The sequence below is a fragment of the Sturnus vulgaris genome, chromosome W (assembly GCF_052056855.1).
Source record: "Sturnus vulgaris isolate bStuVul1 chromosome W, bStuVul1.hap1, whole genome shotgun sequence".
NCBI classification, from domain to species: Eukaryota; Metazoa; Chordata; class Aves; order Passeriformes; family Sturnidae; genus Sturnus; species Sturnus vulgaris.
The window spans coordinates 33,229,021-33,254,109 of NC_142282.1; the positions used below are offsets into that span (position 1 = coordinate 33,229,021).

The following is a 25,089-nucleotide window of genomic DNA, read 5'->3' on the forward strand; positions in this document are numbered from 1 at the left end:
AATTTAGCTGAACTTATAACTTCAATTCAGGAGAAGGCTCATGCAATCACGGCAACTATAGATGTCAAAGACATGTCCTTTATGATACCTATACAGCCAGAGGACATGGACTGTTTTGCCTTCACATGGGAAGGACAGCAATACACCTTCACTAGGCTTCCTCAAGGGTACAAACACTCCCCTACTCTAGCCCACCATGCTTTAGCACAGGAATTAGAAAAGATACCCAAACCTGACAATGTAGCTGTCTATCAATACATTGATGATATTCTGGTGGGGGGAGATGAAATAGAAGTAGTGGGGGATAGCCAACAGAAAATAATCTCTCATCTGGAAAGCCTTGACTTACAAATTCCCCCAGAGAAAATTCAGAAACCTTCTCAGGAGGTGACGTTTTTGGGGATTTGGTGGAAAGGAGGTATGACATGCATTCCACCTGATACCCTAACCTCCCTAGATCAAATTAAAATGCCTGGATCCAGGAAAGAGCTTCACCAAGCTCTGGGATTATTAGTGTTTTGGAGAAAACACATCCCTGATTTTTCAATTATTGCTAGACCTCTTTATGACTTGCTGAGGAAAAGGGTAAAATGGGATTGGACTCCTTCTCAGGAGGAAGCATTACAACTGCTGATTTTTGAAGCAACTGCACATCAAGCTCTAGGCCCTATTCATCCCACAGATCCTTTCCAGGTAGAATGGGGATTTGCCACCTCGGGGTTGTCAGTGCACATATGGCAACGAGGCCCAGAAGGCCCTACAAGGCCTGTTGGTTTTTATTCTAGTGGTTTTAAAGATGCTGGAAAAAGATACACTACCTGGGAAAAGGGGCTTTTTGTTGTCAGCATAGCTCTCATAGAAGTGGAGAAAATTACACGTCAGCAACCAATTGTATTAAGAGGCCCTTTTAAAGTTATTAAAACAGTCACCAGAGATCCTCAGTTAGCAAGTGGTATGCCCAGATAGAACATTACTGTAACATCTTCTCTGTAACAGAAGGAGCTGTAAAAAATGTGGCTATACAAGAAACTGAGAACTTGGCTAGCAGCCACGATAAACCTGCCTCAGTAATTAAAGTGGCCCCTCCTTTCTCCCCTGAACAATCAGTGAATTCTTGGTTTACTGATGCTTCTGCTAGACGAGAAGGAAAGGTGTGAAAATACAGGGCAGTAGCTCTCCATACTTCATCTGGTGAACAAATTATTACCGAGGGAGAAGGCAGTGCTCAGGTTGGTGAGCTGATTGCTGTATGGAGTGTTTTCAAGCATGAGGTACATAATACCTCTCTTGTTTGTATTTACACTGACTCCTATGCTGTGTTTAAAGGATGTACAGAGTGGCTTCCTTTCTGGCAGCAAAATGATTGGGAACTTAACAGGATCCCAGTATGGCATAAGGAAAAATGGCAAGAAATTCTAGATATAGCCAATCAAGGAAACTTTGCTGTGGGGTGGGTGGCTTCTCATCAGACAGATGGAAATTTGGCTGGTGAGTGGAATAATGCTGCTGATGAGTTAGCAAGACTAAGTCCCCTGAAAAAGGAACAAATTACAGAGGATTGGGAGCACCTGCTAGAATGGCTGCATATCAGAAGACAACATACAGGTGCGAAAGATTTGTACAAAGAAGCCCTTGCTCGTGGCTGGCCTGTCACCAGGGAAATGTGTAAAACATGCATATCAGCTTGTGAACAATGCCGCAGACGACTAGAAAGGCATCCTTTGGAAGATGACCCTTTGCACTTAAGGAAAGGTAAAGGCTTATGGAACGCGTGGCAGGTAGATTATATCGGTCCATTTAAGAAGTCTGGTGGTAAACATTTCGTGCTGGTAGGAGTGGAAATAATATCAGGGTTAGCTCATGCTGAAGCCTTTAACAGAGCTACGGGAGAAAACACTGTTAAGGCATTACAAGAATGGTTTGGAACTTTTCCAAAGCCACAGGAGATTCAATCTGATAATGGGTCTCACTTTACTGCTAAAGTAGTACAGGAATGGGCAAGGGAGGAAGGAATAAAGTGGACTTTTCACACCCCCTATTACCCTCAAGCCAACGGGATTGTAGAAAGGACCAATGGTCTTCTGAAGCGACTCCTAAAACCACATGAGGGAAGTTGGGATCTTCGATTATGGCAAGCTGTAAAAGGTATAAATGATAGATGGGGGGTAAACGGGTGTCCCAAAATAACTGCTTTTTGTCCAAAAGCCCCAAGCATCATTCCTGCACTACAGGGACCTAATGATCCTAAAAATCCAGCCCATTACCCTGGGCAACCTGTTTTAGTAAACCTCCCTACTGTAGGAGAAGTACCACTGGTACTAAAAACTCCTCTGAATAAATATGCATGGGTAGCCACCAATGCTCTGGGAAAGGAGCATCGGATAAGGACCCGTTGGATTGTTCCATCATTTTGACCTCCTGCCTCTTGGTGGCAGACTCTGTTGTGTTTACTTTTCACAGAAGAACGCCCAGGGACATGGGAACCGGACAAACCATGATCACCTTTTTGATACTTCTCTGTATCCTACCACAACACCATGGCCAAAACTCGGCCGAGTGGCCGTGGTCTGAAGCTTTCATCAGATATACCAGTGCTTTAGGACCCTACCCCAGAGATCATCACCCAAGCCTTGCGACCGTAGTTCTGCACGATTCTGAGGTATACCCTTCAAGTGACTGGGGTTGGGACAAAAAGGACTGGGCTAGGGTACTAATAGGAACAATTGGTGAAGAAATCAAGGTAGGATGCAGAAAAGTGGAGAAATCCCTTCATGAGAAAGCCACTACCATTGCAATTGCCGGGAATTACTTAAAATCAGATATAACTAGTAGCTTGCACCCTAACATCACGGCGAGTCTCTGCCCCACGACAGTATGGACATGTAAAAAGCAAGTCCCCCTAATACTGTGCTGTGGCCAAAGGAAGGTTGGTAACTATACCTTGGACCCTGACGCCAACAACGTCGAAGTTACAAAGCTTTGTGCGGATGAACTTACTGACTGTTGGCATAACTTTACTTTAACCAGACCAACCTATGTAACATGCTCCTGGCAGAATAACACAACAGGTGAGTCCAGCTTGAAAGGTCTGACCTATAGGTTCAAAATAAATGCCATAGAAAAACCCACACTGACCGCAGTAGTTGCATACCATGGTGTAAGCACCCCCTTAGTGTTGGATGACAAAAACAAGGTTTTCCCTCCTTTCGTGGTGACGCAAGGAGATGACGTCGCAATAACTTGTAAATTAGTGGCTGGATCCCTCACCGAACATGCATACAGTTATGGCATAGGACCCCATGGCCGGACTTTATATTGTAGACCCCAAAATCAAGACTGTTAGCTAAATTTAACTGCTAGACAATTTTCCTATAAAGTCATGTGTGGAAAAAACAAAACAAAATACTGGGGGGAACTTGATGTTAATGTTGTAACACCTACCACCCAACCACCGGTTGTGTTGAGCCCTACGATTTTTCAATTTGGGCCATACGTAATTAGAAAAACTGGCCAACAACAAATATTGTTTAATCCGGCATGGTCTCTCAAACAAATCAAATTGCTGATGCAAAATAATGTCTCAGACGTTCAGCCAGCTTGTTCACTCTTTCTACAGACTTCTTTTGAGGGATGGACAACCTGGTTGCGGAAACGGAATCCTTCCAAAAAACGAATGGCAAGAGACATAACCGGTGTTGTGGGAACAGCATTGGGAATTTTGAATAGCATCGATTCAGAAGTACTAGTGAATAAATTGGCTACCACAGCTGGAGATGTAACCAAATTACAACGGCCCCTGCAAACAACCTTAACAGCTTTGGGGACTCAACAGTGGTTGTTATCAAACATATTACCAAGTTGGGAAAAGGTAAATGTAAATGACCACAAATTGATAATCGATGCACTTGGTGCTACACAAAATAACATCTCTTTGACTCTCAGTTGTATCCAGGCCCAGTTGTGGATGCAGTCGGTTGCTGCTTTAATTATAAGAGAAGGTGAGGAAGGCACTTTTCCCACTGAAATTCGAAAGATAGTCTGGGACAGTGCCACTGATTTTGAAAAAGAATTCCAGTCCTGGTGGAACTTAGTAAATTTTACCTATGATCCCAGCACAAACACAGCCACAGCCTTTGTACTGACTATACGTAATGCTTCAGTGCATTCAATATTCCCCATAATTGCATTAGGGTTGAACCATGACGGAGCTATTCTCTATCCTTTTGAGCATAGGGAATGGGCCCGTCAAATTGGTGGGAGGTGGCAAACTGTCAATTTGGAAACTTGCATTGTCCTGGAACAACAAGGCTTTATCTGTGAAAGTAATGCAATTAGAGCTCAAGATATCTGCTTGGACACAGAACAGAACGTTTGCAATTTTGAAATTCATCCAAACGAGATTCCTAAAACAGTACTGGTATATGTAGGCAATGGATGCGCATGCTTTAGAACTGCTTGTGATAGTGTTTTCATAGAAAATTTGGTAGTGAATACTAAGAATCATTCAAACTGTTGTGTCTGTAACTTTACTAGGATTTCAGGATGTGATTTTTCCTATGTAGCCCCAGTTACTTCTCACCATCTTTTGCAGTCAAATTACACACTGATCCACCATCTATTGCCCACTCCAATTGGAATGAACCTGTCTCTGGTGAAGCAATTGTTGCTCCACCAAGATTTGATTGAAATTTTGGAGAAGATCAAGAAAAACGGACAGAAAACTCTAATAGCTGTTCATCACAATGTGGAAAAAATACATCGTGTTTTGGAAAGGGTAAAGACAGATGCTGAACACAGGTGGTGGGATACTCTATTTGGGTGGTCACCTACTGCTACAGGTGTCCAGAACAAATTGTGTCATCCCACCATTGTTCTCTTGATTTTGGTTTTAATTGGTTTTGTTTTATCAGCAATCCTATACATTATGAGTTGGAGAATAATGAAACGGTTAGCACAATTGGCATCTGTGACAAATGTATCCAGATCGGTTACTGTTGGCATCCCTAGGGTTATTGACACAAGGTTTTAAATAGGATAAAATATGATTTTTAACTAGAATTGATTATCTTCAAATTGCAATTAAAATTGTTTAATCAAAATTTTGCTTTAAAAATTTGATTTATTTCTAATCAAAAATTGAAAAATTAAAGACTTGAACAAATTGTTTAAGATTGTTAGTAATCAAAAATTGAATATAATTGATCTGTTTTGTTTTCCTTTTTTCTCCTTTTCCTTATCCTGTCCCTTATCTTTTTCCGACTTTCCTGTCTCTGTTTTCCGGTATATGCTACCAACTTGGACGAGTCCTGAAGACACCACAACTGAAGACTCCACCACGACTCTACAAAGGGGTGCTCTTGACGACGATCATGAGTCACGGGTTTGTGTAAGGGTCGGTCCGAAGTTCCCCTCGATTTTGCCTCCCGACCGTCGCAAGGAGAACTCGAGGGCACCCACCCAGGCTGACTCTGAACAATGGTTTCCTGGCCCAGCCAAGGTGGATGCTCGTGACTGTGTGCTGTTGTATTGTGTTCACTCGACTGTGCTGTCATGGCACCAACTAGAGGTTGTGTTGTACCACCAACTGAGGACTGCTTGACCATACCTGTCTCCTGCAGCACCACACAATGATCCATAAATCTTCCCACCTCTTGGCCAGAGGCCACTCGCTTTGGAGAAGGACTATAAAAGAGCGATCCTCTGAGAAAGACCCTTTGAGATCTCTCCACTGATGAAGACCTGTCTACCCCCTGGAGAAGACCCCTGAGATCTCCCCACGGACGAAGACTCGTCTATCGGATGACCCGGGAGGACGCCCGTCTTGTCTGTTGGTAGCTATTTTCCCATCCCTTTCCTTCCTTCCCCTCTCCCTATACTTTGTTTCCTATACCTCTCCCCCTTACCGTAAGTGAGTTGTTGGCATTTGATGAAATGCATTGCTGTTGTTGAATAAACTGATTTTCTGCTGTTGAATAAACTGATTTTGTCCCCTGCACTTTGCCTGTTTGCACCTTTAAGATCAAAAGAACCATCATGACTCCTGCTCTGTATTAATAGTGGATCGTGAAAGTGGCGCCAGGCATGGGCGAGGGCGGTGAACGAAGCCGCACAAGTCCTGTGCTTGTGTGCACCACGTTACAGGCTACTAGGAGAGGAAGGTGGCTGCCTCACACTTGCCTTCCCAAGTGCCCTTAGCAGTTGGAAGGAGCAAGCTGAAGCACTGCTGCTTGTGCTGCTCCTTGGTTCCCTTGCAGCCCGCTGTGGAAATATTGGCGGTCACTTCTAGGCGCCAAGTTGCAGAGAGCACCACGGTGAATGCCGCGGAGAAGGGAAATACAGAGTGCAGCGAGGAGCTGGACGTGGCTTACGCGCAATAAGTAGAAGGTGAACCTAGGCACTGCCTCTTCAATCTGGCCCCCTCTGCTCTAGTAGCAACTTTTGCAAGGTTGCAAAGGGAGCTGCGAGTATGTAGAATGGAGGGCAGCGAGACGCCATGGGTTATGCGCCCTTTCAGGGCTTCTTGACAGAGGGCTACTTTAAGAATGCCTTCTTCTTCCTCGCGTCCTTCTCGCTTCGCTCTACCTGCATGGAGTACACCACAGCGAAGGTGTGAGGAAGGCCACTGCGCCAGCTTTTGCCAAGGCGTGCAACGGCTGTGTACTACTTTTCCAAGCAGCAAGAGCACTGGGAAGTGAAAGCGGTTGTGAAGTAGCTCTTTCAGTGCTCGTGTCCTCTTCGCTGCACGGCGCTCACAAGCCAGGAGTTGTGGCTTCGTTCTTCGCCTTCTGCCATCCAGACAGATCTGAACTCCAGCGGTCAGTTTCAGTTCTGCCCAACAGCTTGTCCTCAGTTCTGCGGGAAAGCACGCCCTGTTGCCTTGGATCCGAGTGCAAAGTCCCTAGCGAGCTCTCACTCAGTGCAATGCACCCGGAAAGATGCTCTCGTTCGTCTTTCAAGGAGCGATTTCAAAGAGCAGAATCAGCAGAAGCACAAACTGGATGACGATTCGGGATGATGTAGTACACATCTCTCTCCTGGCACATTTTCCTGTGCAATATGTCCCTCCAGGTCCTCAGTTCATGCGAAGCTCTATGTACTGTGAACGCTGCTACTTGCAGCTGAGAAGGACCGTGGAGCTAGCAGCGAATTTGGACAGCGCTGAGCACGTATTAAAGGAGCGAGAAGCGCCCCTGCAATGCTGTGCTAATAGCAGCTTCCTCGCGGCGGGGGCGAACTCCGAACAAAGACCTTCTCGTCCTGGCAACAGATCTCTGTGAAGGGCGTAGGCAAATAGCTTTCCTTTTCCATTCGAACTGCGAGAAAGGAAGAATGTTGCACGGAGCTCTGAGAAGAAAGGTGCACGCCATAGGCGTTGGTCTGACAGAGGGGGGAGTGGCGTCCAAGCGGCATCACCTGAGGGCCCCATGGGGTGCGGGGAGAGAGCCGGGAGGGCCCCCGAGTGACACCGGGAGTGATATACGTAGGGCCTGGAAGGCCAGCGGTGGCGTTGCGTTTCACGGGTAGGAGGCTGCTATGCTGCTTTGAAAGCTGGAGCTCCTCTGCTCTAGGACAGACTGGGAGAGCTGAGGGTGTCCAATGTGGAGAACAGAAGGTTCCAGAGAGACCTTCGAGCCCCTTGCAGTGCCTGCTGGTGCTCCAAGATAGCTGGGGAGGGACTTTGCAAAAGGGTCTGGACTCTCAGGACAAGGGGGAATAGCTTCAAACTGCCAGAGGGCTGGGGTAGATGGGATATTGGAAAGGAATTCTTCCTTGTGTGGGTGCTCAGGTCTGGCACATGTTGCTCAAAGAGGCTGTGTGGGAGGCCCCATGGCAGGAATTGTCCAGGGCCAGGCTGCAGCAGACATGGAGCAACTGGACTAGTGGAAAAGTGTCCCTGCCCATGTCAGGATGTGGGAAGAAGATAATCTATCATCTCTAAGGTCGCTTCCAGTCCAAACCATTCTGGGATTCTAGGATTCATGGAAGGCCCTTTTCCAAGTGAAGTGTTGTATCTCTTGGCTCCCAGCTTGTAGTTGCCAGTTCTTCTGGAAGCAGGCCTGGCCAAGCAGCTGTGATGAGCCATGGCTTCTCAATAGGATGACTGTGATATATTTGCAGAGAGGAAGGCTGCAGACAGATCTTCAAGGCCCAGGTAAAACAAGCAAAGGATTGAATAAAAGCCAAAGGTTGGTTGTGTTAGTCAGTTTGCTGGCTGTTGAAATGGCCCCAGGTAATTTTCAACATTACTAATTTGGATTTGTCTGAGTAAAAAATGAATGTGTTACCTCCAGTGTAGGCTCTCCAATGCATCTCCATGTGCTCCCATCTCTTTGTTGTATATCAGGTTCTATTAACTGAAGACAGAATCATAACACAGTAATAAAATATTTAGAGGTGTAGTTAGCCAGCTTCAGGAGTTTTCAACTCTGCTGTTGACTTTTCTGGTAACTGTAAGCAAGGCAACACAATCCAGTTACTCCACTTTTCCTCTCTGAGGAAAAGATAATATTTTTTTTTTTGCAGTTTGAAAATAGCTTCGAATGAAGAGAGTTATGCATGTGGCATGTAGGATTCATTATTTCACATTTCTCTTCTGCTGTCTTTTGCGTACTAGTTTTTTGAAATTTCTTTTGTTGCTGTTCTCCATTCAGTAGGTTTGAAAGTATTCTAATTGTTGAGATGATGGTTCTTTGAAGGCTCACTTAGCCCACCTTTTGGGTGAAGGAAAGAAGAAGACAAGGTCCTCTAAGAAGAGTAAGAAGCATACTTTAAAGAGACATTCAGAGATGTCTGCTGACGCCATGCAATTACCATGTAATCAGTAGAAATGTGTTGGAAAAACACCCATAAGTGACTTCACAAGAAAGCTACACTCATGACAGGTAAAGAACAGAAGCATAAAACCCCAAAGGTATGAAATGGACAGATTTTCATTGGGAATGAAACTCCTGAATTCTTGGTTCTAGAACTAGGGGCTTGTAATAAATAGACTGTCTCCTTGCCAAACGTAAAATTTGGTGTAATGAACTGCTCGCTGCCCGTTGAAGTGCAGGGCTAGTGGACTAATATTTGCCATGGCAGGCATATTGTATGGCTTTCCTGTTAAAAAGAAATTGGTTTTGCTCAAAGCATTCTAGATATGTACCCAGTCTGACACCTATTTTTTAGGCTATATTTCCAAGTAAATGGCTTCCGTGATGATGCAGTAAGTTTATGCCATGAACAGGAATGAAGTGATAGCATGCATCCTTTTTTACCCTAAGCCAGCTGCTGAATAATGAGACAGAGACTCTCATTGATGCCAAGGAGTGCCCAAGCTTTTGGAAAAAGCAGTGGGCAGATAAAGCCTATTTCCACATTTCTTGCTAGCATCTCCTTCGAAGTTCATGGGTTTGTTCATCTTTTAGAGCTGTTCTATATGTCATTGTAGTTTACATGTACTAAATGTAGCAGGTATTGCTTTCATGCCCTCCTAATAGATTTGAAGTTGGGATCTACTCAGGCTTCAGTGTCTCAGAAGAGGCAACGTTGATTCTTTGAATTCTGTTCTTGAACGTGAGAATGATACTTATGTAGCTAATGAATTAATTAAATCGAATTCACTTGAATGGAAAAATTGACTTGTTCATGTAGATTTTTACTTGGGTAATTGATAGTTGAGTTCTACTTTTCATTGTTGTTGCTTTTCTGTATTCTTTGATTGCACAGATAGCAGATGTACTGACCAAGTATTCTGTGAAACTGGAGGAAATGTCCTTCCTCTTGGCAGCTGATGTTCACAAGCTCATTAACGCTAAGGCCATGGTAAATGTTTTACCTGGGGCAAGATAGCAGTCTGAATATTCCTAGAATGTCTTTCTTTCCCCAAATGAAATTCATTTTTTCTGCCTCTCAATCACTGAAATATAGAAGAAATTTCTACTTGGCAGGGTATTGGTTATCATTTGTGTTCTTTTCTCCCCTCATTTTCTGTAGAAGAGACAATTTTTTGTTTGTTTTTGCATGTTGTATGCTGCTTCTACTTCTGGTTTTATTTTTTAATACACAGAATGTAAAGAGAGCACTGCTGGATAATGAGAGGGCAACTGCCAAGCTACTCTTGAATCGAATGAAATCAGAGCTTGAGAAAGAAAATTGGCATCAACTGAAATGGCAAGGGAGAGTCAAGGACTGGAAGCTCATGCAAAAGATGTGTGTAGTTCAGAGTTTCAGGTCAGAAATTTGGCAGTCTTCTTTTGGACAATGAGCAACACAAAGTGGCTAGTGTTCACTTTTGGTTTCTATCAAAGTAATACTTGATCATTTTTTCTTTCTACGTGATATCACATTTGATATCACATAGATCATGTGATTCCATTCTACATATCTACTTTACATCCTGCAGAGAATTTATGGCAAGTGAAGAAATACAGAATCCCCCAACTGTGAATATGCAAATGGAAAAGTTGATAAAGGAGCAGATGGTACTTGCATTTATTCATCACTGCTATGCTGCTATACAGACAGATAGTCTGTTTATGATTCAACAATTCAATGGGACATCAAGTAAACAGCAAAGCAAAACTAACTACCGAAAGCACTATAAGGGCCAGAGATTAGCTTGGATCAAAACAGGTATTCTCCTAGCATTGTTTACAAACAAGTCGGCATGTGAAACAGAAGGCACAATGTGGTTTGTGCCTTGTTTTGGGCATGCCCGGAAGAAGGAAATTCTGATTTCACATATGGGAAAAGAAATGTTGACATTTGAATGAGATTGTTCATACCCCAGAAAAGGTTGCTTTGAAAGGTTGTGGAAGTCCTGTTAGGAAACATGGCTTTACAAGTCCTTTCCACCAGGAGACAACAGCTGCAGAACATCTGGGTGTGCCAGTCTTGAGAGCACCAGCAAAGATCAAAGTGGAGTAGTTGGTGAACAATGGCAGTGGCCTGGGGGAGAGCAAGTGGGGTGCTGGCTGTGGGACCAGGGGAGTCCTGACTGATTTAGGAGGCGTGTGATGGTCTGTGCCAGCAAGCAGAGTAGTGCTGTGGCCTTGGGACACTGCAAATACTGGAATTCAATGGGGTCACTGGGCAGGCTGAGTGTCTGAGCTGCTGGAGAGACCCAGTTTGCCCACATGTAAACATCCAGTCTCACTCTTGCCAGCCACAGAAAGGAGCAGGATGTGGCTGCTGGCGATGCCTGTCATGTATATGTAGTGTATATGTGTGCTATCCCAGCCTGCTGGGAACACTTCTTTGTGACTGCTTGGGCTAAGGGAGAGAAAGAAGTGGTAGTTTCTGAGGTTTTGAGTTTGCTCGAGTTTCTCAGGTTGTTTCTGGAGCCACCCAGAGTTCTCTTCCTTGAAGCATTTCAATTCCTGGTAATTTTAAAAATTTAAACTGACACAGCCCTAAGCTAGTTGATCTGACTTCAGAGCTATTCTTATGCTGAGCTGTTCGATGATCTGATCTCCTGAGATGTCTTCCATCTCAGTTTATGACCTGGTTCTTGTGAAAAGTAGGATCTTTTAGCCTGGAGAAGAGAGATTTCTGGAGAGACAGTATTGTGGCCTTTAAATATGTAAAGAGGGTATAAGACAAATGGAGAAAGACTTTTTAGGAAGGTTTGCAGAGACAGGACAAGGGGCCTTGCTTTCAAACTGAGACTAGGTTTAGATTGGCTAAAAGGAAAAACTTTTCTACAATGAAGCTTGTGAGCCACTCAAACGGGTGTTCCAGAGAAGTTGTGGATGCCCCATCATTGTCTTGGGGTGACTGTATGATGCCTATGTCCCCAAATCGTCTGTTCTGTTGGTGTTGAATATTAAAATCTTCAACTTTAAGTCTGGTTCCAGGAGTGAAAGGGCAGAGGGGGGAAGAAGAAGTGCAGAGTTTGTTATCAGAGACTGCACTGGCTCCCCCGCATTCCTGCTCTCAGACTGTGTTGTCTGCGGTGGACAGCGAGAGAGAGCTCTCCTTTGCTCTTGGTTAGTTTTTTGGCTAGCTGAGGCAGAGAAGCCCCCTGGATTGTATTTTTGTTGTTTTTTTTATTTCCCATTTTTTTTCTGTTTTCCTGGAACTGTTTGAACCTGCTTTGGACTGAAAACCCAGAAGAGCACCAGGAGCTCACACCTGTGGCCCACCGGGCCTGGCCTGGGCCGCGGCATTCCCCAGCACCAGAGGGACTGAGAGCAGACTGAGTGAGCCGGGCAGCCCACAGAAAGAACTCTTCTAAATCTGCCATCTCCTCGGAATGGCGAGAGGTTTTGCTGTTTGATATTGTTCGTTGTTGCACTGGGAGGTGTGTTGCCTGTTGAATAAACAGTTCTTTTTTTTCCACTTCTCTCCAATTTTTTTTTCCTTTTCCTTTTTCCCGAGGGACCTCATTCAGAGGTTTCCTCCCAAATTTGCCCTAAACCAGGACACGTATATATGTTAATAGTAATTCTATTGGTTCATCTAAGATCTTTCTACAGTCTAGTTATTGCGTACGATACTCTTTGAAGTGGACATGGTATGTCAACTAAACAGGATCTTGCTTCCCCAGATGTCTTTTCCTTTGTTCTTGCTTATCTCAACGTTAAAAGTTATGTTTTTGTTTTTCTCCTATAGTCACGCCAAGGACACGGTAACCTTGAACAGACCTTTAACATAACTAAGGTAGTTTTCTATAGACAGGCTGCAGAGCCAGAGGTTCTACTAGGCCGCCAACATCTCCCCCTTTCTATTCAAAAACAGCATTGGCCATACGTCGAATTTGAAAGGAAAAACCCTGGATGATGCAATGTCCCATACATAACACAATTACTACAATTAGTACAATAATAATTCCTATCTTAAGGATATCTTTTACCCATGCAGAAATCCCAAAAGACATTAACCCGTCATCAAGGGGGTTGTGATTGACAGTAATCTTCTTAGCGTGATCTTGAAGCCATTCTAGCTGCTTATGGATTGAATCATTATGATCGGACAAGTTAAAACAACACATTCCTTCAAAATCTTCACAGCCTTTACTTTGGGCCAACAAAAGGTAATTTTGAAGAATAGCTTGTCGGAGACTACTCATATCTTGAGCCATTTGGGACAGAACTTGTGTAGTGACATTGGCCTGTTTAGCTGTCCAGCACGCTAGGTGTTGGATCTCAGTTAGCGCTTGTGCTGTTCCCACTGTGGGTAGTAACGCTGCAAAAAATCGAGCGGTTCTACTCCATAGTTCCACTTCATCATCGCATTTATCATCTAATTCCGAGACTTGTCGTTTTTCCCTTCTATTTTTGGAAATGTTCCAGGCAATCAAATGATTATAAGAGGGTAGCATTAAAGATAACTTGCCAAGGTAACAAGGACCCCCATAAGCATGATGAGGTATTCCTTGCCAGGCTCTATCTCCACAGATTAAATATAGGCCTTGAGGTAGGGAAAGGGGCTTAGAAATGTCTAAGTGAATATGACCTGAACCCCACCCATAGGGGGATGATCCACAATGTTCACTACTATTGTAAAACTTACAAGGGGTTAGCCAGACTTGTTTTTTAGATTCGTTAATGTTCCAACTAGTCTGCCCAAAATACACACATCTGGAGTGATTTGCTTTTCAGCTGTCTAGTAAATTTAACTCTTGAGGATCCCATGGCAGGGTTGTATTTAGAGATTTGATTATTTTTGCCAGGCAGTGACTGTTGTTTTTTACTTCTGAGCAATTGATAGGGGGGGCTATAGTAATTTCTTGTGGTTGTACCGGTGACCCAATGAGGCAAGTTTTAAATGGGTCAGTGGCTGCACTAAGATGTAAACAAAAATTTGTGTTACCAGTTTTGTTGGCCCAAGCGATCCAGAAGTTCTCTTGAGGGAGGTTGATTGATTGCGAAAAGCACTGGGTAAGAGTCAAACATAGTGTTAGTAGCTTAATTAGCATCATTATTGCTATGGATTTTGCAGGCAACAGTATATTGGCTAGATATAATAATAGTACACCAAGCAGTCTCAACTAGCTTTGTATAATTTAAAATATACCACGCATACAATGCTAAATTCCTTTCTTCTATTGATTCAAATAGGCTTATAGCTTCACTAACAGTTAAGTCAGGCAGTTTTAACCACTTTCTAAGTGATTCTAAAGGTCTTACTGATTGGCGTTCCTGACATTCATTACATCCCAAAAAGCAAGTATAAATATCACTGGAGTTATACTCCCTTTTACAATTTCCACGTAAGAAAGTTCCTAATTTCCATACTACACAACCGCAACGAGGAAATAATACTTCTTGTATTCTAGACCTAAGATATTTCTGTACTAGTCTACGCAAATCAATCACATCTGGAAAGTCTGGGATATTAGGGTGTGTTCTTATTGGTTCCTTGAGAATAATGATTGGGATCGGGATGAGATCTTGCACTCTATTCGTCCACCGTTGAATTTGGCTCTGTGTCTTCTCCAGTTTCCTCAATCTTTGATATCCAAGGCTTGACCCACTTGGCTGGGATCCAATTAGGTTTAGCACCTGTTAATACACAAGCATAACCCCGTCCCCATGTCAATAATTGGTGGGGACCAGTCCATTGTTGTGATTGGGGTTCCCATACAGATACTTGTATCTTATGAACAGTCAAAGATTCATCCTTGCAAAAATGCAGTGTAATGGACAACATTTGGGTTTTTAGCTCAGGGCGTTCCATCCACATTTTCCAATTGTGGACATACAATGTTTTTGCTACAATTTCTTGTGGAGAGAGGGTGACATTCCCCTCCCTTTGTAAAGCAGAGAAAAGGCGTTTAAGGTCTTGATGTTTGCGTTCTACAATAGCTTGCCCAGTACTATTGTGAGGTACTCCTGTGACATGGGTAATGTTCCATCTACGGAGGAACTCACGTGAAGTAGAACTAACATAATTAGGACCGTTATCTGTTTTTATTTGTTGTGGGACACCATGCACTGCAAAAGCTTCTAACCAATGTCTGCAGGTTGCCTTACTTTTGGCGTTTATCATAGGCGTTGCCCATACTAGTCTGCTACAGGTATCAACAGTGACATGTACATGTTTAAAGCGTCCAAATGATGGCACGATTGTGACATCTGATTGAAACAATGTTCTAGGGTGGAGACCACAAGGGTTCACTCCTTGTAACTGGATTGGGGGTAGTTTTGCCCAATCAGGACAACATGCTATGATACCTCGTGCCTCTCGTTTTGTTAGATGGAATTCCTTCTGTAGGCTTAATGCTGACTGGTGAAAAAAGGCATGAGAGGCAACGGCAACGTCAAAATTACTGAGTCCAATGGCTGGTGAGGATACGATTTGGTCAATTTTGGCGTTTCCTTCTGATAAAAACCCTGTTAGATTGAGACGGCTGCGGATATGTGTTGAGAAAAAGGCATGGTGCCTGATATTAATTACATTTACTAGAAGAACGAGTTCATGATAAATTAAGGAGTTTGAGATTCGACCTATTAATGTGTCCTCAATTCTTTCCAAGATAGAGGCAACATACAAGGAATCGCTAACGAGATTAATTTCTTGAAAGTCAAAGTGTTGAAAAGCTAAGGTTACAGCCTTGAGTTCAAGTAATTGTACTGATCCTTCCGGATGTTGGTAAACTACGACATCCCAGTTGCCATTTTTCCATATTGCATATCCGAACCTTTTGGTCCTTCCACTGGCATCAGTAAAAACAGTGATCGCATTGGGAATTGGCTTAGAGTTTCGCAATGTTTGACCTTTTAGTGGGAGGTTAGTGGAAAACAAGGCATGTGACGGCTAATGATTATCAAGTTCTAAGCCAATAGTGGCTGTAGTGAATGTATACGATAGTGATTGCCATTCAGTGCAAAGAGACAAATTATTTATGGGCACATAAAGAGAAGATGCATCAACTCCAAAAACAGTATGCACTCGTTGGCGTGCTTTCAGAATTAAGGATCCTAAATGATCAATACGTCTTGTAACAGAGGAAGTGAGGCTACATGCTAAAAACACCCATTCCAATAAGAAGAAAGTCTTGAATGATTCCTGCCCAATTATAGCAATTTGTTCAGCAGGGTAGTTAATGATATAAAGGTTTATTGGTATGGTAGGATCAAACCTAAAAGCAGTTGTACAATGCAACTTTTTAGCAATTATTTGCAGTGCTTGTTTCCCTTCTTGGGTTAATTCCCTTTTATCATTAATGTCCTTTGAACCTTGTAACAATTTTCTTAAAGGATCTAAGTCTTGATTTGAAATACCTGCCCATGCACGTATGCTTTGAATGTCTCCTAGAAGCTTTTGCACATCATTGACTGTTTCAATATTTGCATGTAAAGTTACCTTTTGAGGCACAAAGCGAGCTTGTGTTATTTTAAAGCCCAAGTAAGACCAAGGGTCGGAGAATTGCACCTTTTTTTTCTGCCACTTTCAATCCCCACTTTTCTAATTCTAGCAATAATTCCTTTTGTTTTAAGTGGGGTAATGGAAATTCACTTGCGACTAAAATGTCATCCATAGAATGATATGTTAGAAAATTTGGATTATTAAGTCTCCATTGATGTAAGGCTTGGTCTACAAACCATTGACAAATTGTAGGACTATTTTTCATACCTTGAGGGAGTACCACCCACTCATATATTTTCATAGGTGCTCTGTGATTAATGGAGGGCACACTAAATGCAAATCGTTTGGTATCTTCAGGGTGCAACGGAATGCTAAAAAAGCAATCTTTGATATCAATAATAAACAGGTGATAGTTTTTTGGTAAACCAGCTGGCGATGGCAAACCTGGTTGCAGAATTCCTAAAGAGTGCATTTGATTATTGACTGCCCTTAAGTCATGTAAAAATCTCCATTTTCCCGACTTTTTTTGTATAACAAAACCGGGGGTATTCCAGGGACTCATAGAAGGTTGTAAATGACCAAAGGCTAATTGTTCTTGTACTAATGAATGGAGATGCTCTAATTTATCTTTAGTGATGGGCCACTGAGCCACCCATACTGGTTGGTCAGATTTCCATGTTAGTTGTATAGTGGGTCGAGCACCTATCGGCTCAGTGGCCGCCCCTGAAAATGTTGGTTGGTTAAAATGACATTCCATTGACTAAGCGTGTCTCTACCAAGGATCCAAAGAGGAGTGTCTAGTACATAAGGTTTTACTACAGCCTTGTTTCCCTCTTTATCAGTAATTGCTACAAATTCCTGACTTTGTAAAGTACGGGTGGTTCCAGCAACTCCTAAGATTTGCTCATTTAAGAGTGTAGTGGGCCGCTGCTGAGGCCAAGCAGTTAGTGGTATTATGGTGACATCTGACCCAGTGTCTAGCATCATTGAATGTTCAAGCATTTCGGAATCATCGATATTATCAGAATACAATTTTACAGTTACTTGCCGGGTCGGTCTATCACTAGTCATGACTTGAGCAAAGGCAATTAAGGGTCCGGTACTACCAAAACCACCAGATCTTTGTGAATTAGTAGCTGTTGGAACCTGGGGAAGAAAAGGAACAAGTTGAGCAATTACACTACCTTGTGGAATGAACATTGGTGGGGAAAAGACTTTCACTACTATTCTGATAACACCACTATAATCAGCATCAATTACACCAGGTAAAACGAAAATGCTGTCTAAAGTGGCCGACGATCTCCCTAGCAATAATGCGGCCATACCGCCACCTAGTGGACCTTTGGTAGTACTATCAATGACGGTAACAGAATCATCAAAAATAGTCACAGAGTCTCTAGTTACCAAATAGACTCCAGCGCTCCTTTTTGTGGCGGGGAGCATGTTGTAGAGACAGCCATGGCTACTGAGAGGTTCTTTTTGTTCGCAGCGCCCCCCCTCGCAGCTCATCTCGTTTCCCGCCAACGGTGTCCCATCCTTTTTAAATTTGGATCGGCATTCATTTGCCTTGTGGCCAAACTTTTCGCATCAGAGGCAAGTGCCGACAAATGATGTAGATGTGAGGTTCGTATTGTTATTTTGTTGTTGTTTTGCCAAACTTGAAGGACCATGCTTTCTAATACGTCCGGTATGACCGCAATTATAGCATGTATTGGGAGGGCCTTTGTCCCCGTTCCCTTGCTTGTGTGCTTGAGTAATGGCTGCAGCTAAAGCAGCAGCATGAATTCGAGCTTTGTCCTTTTCAATTTCTAAAGGGGCTCGTGAACATTGTTCAATCATTTGTATTATTGTCATATGAGCTGGTAATGCTGCTAATAATCGCTTGCAGGTGGCATTTGCATTTTGCATAGCTATTTCTTTTACTGAAGTATCTTTCATATCAGGAGGGACATCTGGTGCTACCTCTACTCCTTCTTTAATCCTGTCCACAAAAGACAAAAAGGATTCATCTTCCTTTTGCTGAATATGTAAATAAGGTTGTCGAGGCTTACCTACTTGGGGCAAGTTGTTAAAAGCTTCTAAAGCAGCAGACTTGCTTTGAGCTAAAATGCGAGCCCCTAACATTGCCTGTCTTTGTGGATCGATGAATTGACCATTTCCCATAAGCACATCTAGCGTGGCAAAGCGTAGAGGATCACCTTGCGGCAAATTGACATTATCTAATTGTTTAAGCTCCAATCTTTGTTGCCACTTTGCTAAAAATAACATATAACTAGTAGGTCCTAGTATAAGCTCAAACATAGCCTTAAGGTCAGCAGGGACGAGTTCTTGATATTTTAGCAATGCTTCTACTTGCCACCTTACCAAGCGATTATCAACACTGTAGTCCATTACAGATTTTTGAACCCTTGCTATCATTTGCCAGTCTAAGGGCTGCCAAGCATTATTACCACCAGTTCCTCGCACCACCGGAGCTGAGACAAACTGAAAATCTCCCTTCAACTCAGCATTTGTTACCACTCCTTTCCACCTCTTATTCATGTCAAAAGAAGGGTCTTTGGGGATGGAAGTTTTGTCAGGACCTTTCCCTGAGCCTCCCAAGCCTCCCAAGCCTCCCGAGCCTCCCTCCCCTCCTTTGTTCCACCAACGCTGAAAAGAGTCATTAAAGGTAGTTAACAATCCCGTCCCTTCCTTTTCTGTAGAATGAGAAACATTTGTGTTTTCAATTTCAGAAAGCATTATTGGGGGTAAACCTTTAGATGTTAGAAATTGATTTGCAGTAGGCATATCCCACTCCCCCGCCTTAACCAAATTGATAATGTTCTGTCAGCGTTGAGATGTAGAAGTATTCGGTGCAGAAAAAGAATTTTCCTCTAAAGTTTTGAGGCCGGAGAGAATGGCGTTATGGGCCTTTTTATATGCTTCCCGAATCGTTTTACTTTTGGAACCCTTATCAAGCCGCTTCATTTCACCTAACAGTTCAAGCATGGTTTCGGTCTGCTTTTGCAGTGTGGACTGTAAATCGTCCGTGTCCATTTCTGTTTCTTCGGGAAGAGGCACAGTCGCTGGGTCGAAAGTGGGAGGTGAGGGCAGATGTAACACGGGGTCAGTATTAGTGGGATTAGCGGGCGCTACGCTCATTGTTACTGGGGGTGCCGTAGGTACCGAGGGCGCAGAGGGTGCCGTAGGTGCCGGGGGTGCAAAGGAAGGCACATTATGAACATCGGTAGGGTCCCAGGGTGGTATTAAATCATCATAGGGGCCACGGGCCGCAGGGGCTGACATGTACGCGGGTGGGACAACAGCAGACTCTTGGGTGAGTTTACCAGCTACGGCAGTGACCATGGTCTATGCTGCTAGTTCCAGCTCAATTTCAGCACCCATTTGTTCAATTAACATGCGCAGCTGCCGGTACGTAGGAGCTAAGGATTTTACCTCCTTATTCCCAGTTTGTATAGCTTCCCACAAATCTGCCCCGACTTCTTGCCAAGTAGTCTCTTTAAAAACATCGGTAGAGTCTTTTAAAAAACCACGATGTTTAGCCCAATACAGTAAATTCACGAGCGAAGACCGATCAACAGTCTCTCCTTACTTTTGGGCAAGTTTCATTAAGGCATAAACAGTAGCCTTCTCGATAGCTGATACCGTGTTTCCCATCCCGGAAATTTTTTACAGCCGTCTAAGGCTCCGACTCACCGGTCGACAGTGGCCACTCACGCCTCTCTCGGACGCCCGGTCGCAACTGCAGCGGGAAGTCAACGTTCTCCTAGGCGGCACGCACAGAGACCCTCCACGTAAAAGTCCGTCTGTTAAGCAGTCTGGCCCCTTCGGATCATCACGTCGGGGTCACCAAGATGCTGGGGTTTTCATGCTGGAGAACAGGAATCAATAACACGCACTCAAGATGAATGCAAAGAGCCGAGTCTTTATTTTTAACAAAGAGATGATTTTTATACGTTTTCAGTGGTTACTTAGAGGTTGTTACAAAGAGTACGATTGGTTACACAAAAGACGTATATATGTTAATAGTAATTCTATTGGTTCATCTAAGATCTATCATTCTACAGTCTAGTTATTGTGTAAGATACTCTTTGAAGTGGACATGGTATGTCAACTAAACAGGATCTTGCTTCCCCAGATGTCTTTTCCTTTGTTCTTGCTTATCTCAACGTTAAAATTTATGATTTTGTTTTTCTCCTATAGTCACGCCAAGGACACGGTAACCTTGAACAGGCCTTTAACATAACTAAGGTAGTTTTCTACAGATAGGCTGCAGAGCCAGAGCTCCTACTAGGCCGACAACAGTGTTGGAATGGTTCCCCATCCAAAATGAAGGATGTCAAATGCTTCTTTGGAAATATTTTAACTTCTGTGCATTTCTTTCTTTGTAATGAACTAACCTGTAACAAGCCAGGACGTGATTGTGTTCAGTAGAAACAGATCAATGGCAACATTTAGCCTAAAGGTTTTATGAGATTGATCAGGAAGTTCGATTTAGATTTAAAGGCTCTGTAGTCATATTTAATTTTATTTCCCTCCGTACTTGAGTCTCTTAAACAGGGACCTTCAATTGGACAGGAACGGGACACTGAAGCAAATTGTAATGGATGACGTAATGGCTTACCCGGAAGCATTTTGTGGGAATTTATTTCTTCCAGGTATCCATCAGACAGCATTTTGGTGTGAAGGAAATCTTCAAACAGGTAAAACAAAAATTCCCGTTGGTTTAAAAGCTGACTGCTATATTAATTTTTCACTTTTGAGAAAATTTTCATGACCTTTAAAATTCAGACTATATCAAGTATTGTTTCAGCCATTGAAGAAAGTGCTTTTGATAGAGATAGGAGAGGGAAACCAAAACATTTCTCAGAGCCACACTTTGAACTCTGTCCTTGTTACAAACGGCACTTGAGCAAATTCATTTTCCTTTGGAACAGAAAACGACAAGGTAACAGGCTTATCATTACGGATTTGAGTGTTCCAGTTTCTTTAGATAGTAAGTGATCTATTCAAGATGATCTCTTACTGAAATAGATCCATTTTGAGAAGGGAAATGGATTTCTTAGAAGAAAGCAAATCCCTATGTTAAAACGGTGTGGTGGGTGTTTTGTGTTGTTGTTTTGCTTTTAGAACTTGCAAGGCACAATCGACTTCATAGTTCGAGATCCAAATAAGACCACGACATTCCAAACAGGTGTTTCTTTTTGGTTGTTTTTCAATCGGTATATCTTTGGATTGCAACCACTAGAACTGTGCTTGAACTGGAAAGAAGTAGCTAAGGTTTCAGAAGTGGAAGATACAGTGGAACAGTAAGCTGAGAGCATTGTGCAAGGAGAGGAAAGAGGGGAAAATGGTAAGAGTTTCCTGAGTTGGAAGGGACCCCTAGGGATCGTCAACGTCCAACTCCTGGCCCTGCACAGACACACCAACAGTCCCACCCTTTGCATCCCTGAGAGCATTGGCCAAACGCTCCTGGATCTCTGTCAGCCTTGGGGCTGTGCCCATTGCCTGGAGAACCTATTCAGTGCCTGACCAGCCTCTGAGGAAAAAAGCCTTTCCCTGATAGCCAGCCTAATCGTCCCCTGACACAGCTCCTGGCATTCCCTTGGCTCCTGTCCCTGGTCGCAGAGAGCAAAGCTGTCCCTGTGCTGCCCTTGAGAGGAGCTGAGAGGTCCCAAGTGAGGTGTGATCTCTGTGTCCTCTCTGCAGCTGAACCAAATGCATTCAGCAACTCTTTGTATGGCTTCCCCTCCAGCCTCTTCTCTATCTCTGTGTCCCTCCTTTGGACATTTCTCCAATAGCCTGAGGTCTTTCTGAAGTTGTGGCATCCAAAATTGCCCCCAGGGCTTGAAGAGAGCGCAGTCCCAGCCCACAGCAGAGCAGGACAATCACCTCTCTCGAGCCAGCGGTGCCACAAGATAGGGGCAGTTGTCAAAAATCAGCTGGAGAAACAAATCTAACAGAGAAACAGGTGATCTAGGCACAGGAAATGGAAGCAGCAGAGGAAGAAGATGAGGAGAGGATTCCTTGTAAAAGTGAAGAAAATGAGCATGCAGAACAGGGACTAAGCATTATGCAGGAAAGTGAGCAAGAGAATAAGTTTGAAAGTGAAGGCAGTTTTGTCCAAAAGAAGGAGGAATAGGAAGTCTATTTGTTGAGAATGAAAAGAAAGATTTTTCCGTTTAGTTTGTATACGAAGCTCACAGGGCTCTAGATCCTTTTGTGGGAAAACGGAGTGTGTAAAGTTGCCAATTATTTTGGAGCGAATTTAGAGGTTTTTGGGGTCCCCGGTGAAGTTTGGGTTGAATTCTGGGGACTTGGTGGTTCCCAGGCGAATTGATGGGGGGGGGGGATTTGGGGAGATCCAGGTGAGTTTGAGGGGTCCCAGGTTGATTTTGGGGGAGAATTTGGGGAATTTTGGGGGATCCCGGGTAGCGCGGCTTGGGGTTCCGTTGGTTTGAACGTAAAACCAGTGCGAGACTCCAAGTCAGTCATACAATTTTATAGGAGAAAAGAGAAAAAATAAGCTACGTGCAATACTATAAAAGAAAAAACCACCAACAAAGTCAGAAATACAACCTGACACCCTGTCAGTCAGGGTGTTGGTAGCAGTCCCTATAAATGGTGGCTGCAGTCCTCCTGGATGACAGATATGGTTCAGTTGAAGCAGTGCTCCTGTAGAAGGTGCAGTTTTCCTCCGAAGATCCAGCGATGATGTGGAAAAAGGTCCGACTTTCCTCTGGGATCCAGTGGAAAGGACTGCTTTGGTGTTCCAAATCTCACTTTTTATCTAGGTAGGAAATGTTTGGCTCCTCCCCCTAGCTTGAGCATCTCCCAATGGGATGATGTAATCTTATCAGTCACACAAGAGGACTTAATGGCCCATTAACAGAATATATCTTCTGGAGGAAGGATGGGTTGTGAAAAGATAACAGTGATCATCCCCCTGATCTTATCAGATGGCACATCAGCAGAGGATATCTCCCACAGAGATAAGGATCACCACCCCTCCCACATTTTAACAGATGGTGATAGAATACACATTTTTGCATTGTACCCCAGGACATAATCCACCCCTTATTCTATTACCATCAACATCACACCCAAACCAATACCCTGTAACAGATATATAATCCAAAATGAAATCTTACATACAGTTCTCACTAAAAATTAGATCTCCTTGCTGTACACAATGGGTTTCCCCATCTTTCTGCATTACCCACCAAGTGCAACCAGGTCCTTGAGCAAAAACAATCCCACGGATTGGTTTGCCTTTGCCTGTGGTGGGATTAATCCAAACAGTCTTTCCTAAAATACCTTTCATGTGTGCCACAGGGACCTTGTTTCCATCCACTATGTGCAGGGGTTCAGAGTGGGCAGGACCGGCTCAGTTGATGGACCTTCGGGTGTTAACCATCCAGGTGGCTTTGGCCAAGTTCATTTCCCAATTTCTGAAGGTTCCACCACCTGGTGCTTTCAAAGTAGTCTTAAGGAGTCCATTAGACCGTTCAACTTTCCTGGCAGCTGGCGCGTGGTAAGGGATATGATATATCCATTCAATACCATGTTCTTTGGCCCAGGTGTTGATAAGGCCGTTCTTGAAATGGGTTCCGTTGTCTGATTCAATTCTCTCAGGGGTACCATGCCTCCAAAGGACTTGTTTTTCTAGGCCCAAGATGGTGTTCCGGGCAGTGGCATGAGGCACAGGGTAGGTTTCTAACTATCCTGTAGTTGCTTCCACCATGGTCAGTACGTAGCGCTTGCCCTGGTGGGTTTGGGGAAGGGTGATGTAGTCAATTTTCCAGGCTTCCCCATACCTGTACTTTGACCATCGTCCCCGTACCACAGAGGCTTCACCCGCTTGGCCTGTTTGATGCTGTCCATGGTAAGGTCCACCCCTCGGTCACGGGCCCATCAGTATGTTGCATCTCTCCCCTGATGACCAGAGGCATCATGGGCCCAACGAGCTAGGAATGATTCTCCCTTGTGCTGCCAGTCTAGATCCACCTGTGATACTTTCACTTTGGCAGCTCTGTCCACCTGCTCGTTGTTGTGATGTTCTTCATTAACCCGGCTTTTGGGTACATGTGCATCCACTTGTCAAACCTTTATGGTCAATTTCTCTACTCGGGCAGCAATGTCCTGCCAAATCTCAGCTGCCCAGATGGGTTTCCCTCTGCTCTGCCAGTTGGCCTTTTTCCAGCCATCCAGCCATCCCCACAGAGCATTAGCCACCATCCATGAGTCAGTGTAGAGATAAAGCCTTGGCCACTTCTCTCATTCAGCAATATCCAAAGCCAACTGGATGGCTTTTAGCTCTGCGACCTGACTCGATCCACCTTGTCCCTCGGTAGCTTGTGCAACTTGTCGTGTGGGGCTCCATACTGCAGCTTTCCATTTCTGGTTAGTGCCTACAATTCGGCAGGAACCATCAGTGAAGAGGGCATATCGTCTTTCAGTCTCCCGTAGCTCATTATATGGTGGGGCTTCCTCAGCACGTGCCACTTGCTCCTCTTCTTCTTCAGAAGACAATCCAAAAGTCTCACCTTCAGGCCAGTTTGTAATTATTTCCAGAATCACAGGGTGATTTGGATTCCCAATACGGGCGCACTGAGTGATGAAGGCAATCCACTTGCTCCATGTGCTGTCAGTGGCGTGATTTGTGTAAGGCACCTTTCCCTTGAACATCCAACCCAGGACTGGTAGTCGGGGTGCCAGGAGGAGTTGTGTTTCTTTGCCAATCACCTCTGAGGCAGCTTGAACTCCTTCATAGGCGGCCAAGATCTCCTTCTCTGT

General features: G+C 43.9%; 1 protein-coding gene across 1 annotated transcript in view; it reads right to left on the reverse strand.

The window, feature by feature from the left end:
* Positions 1-19,638, reverse strand: part of LOC148220102 (endogenous retrovirus group K member 7 Gag polyprotein-like) — a 108,454-nt gene extending 88,816 nt beyond the window's left edge. The window contains 3 exon segments of the mRNA XM_088155781.1: positions 12,778-13,437; positions 17,760-18,926; positions 19,620-19,638. Coding sequence (XP_088011907.1) covers positions 12,778-13,437; positions 17,760-18,926; positions 19,620-19,638 — 1,846 coding nt within the window.
* Positions 19,639-25,089: the final 5,451 nt, after the last annotated feature.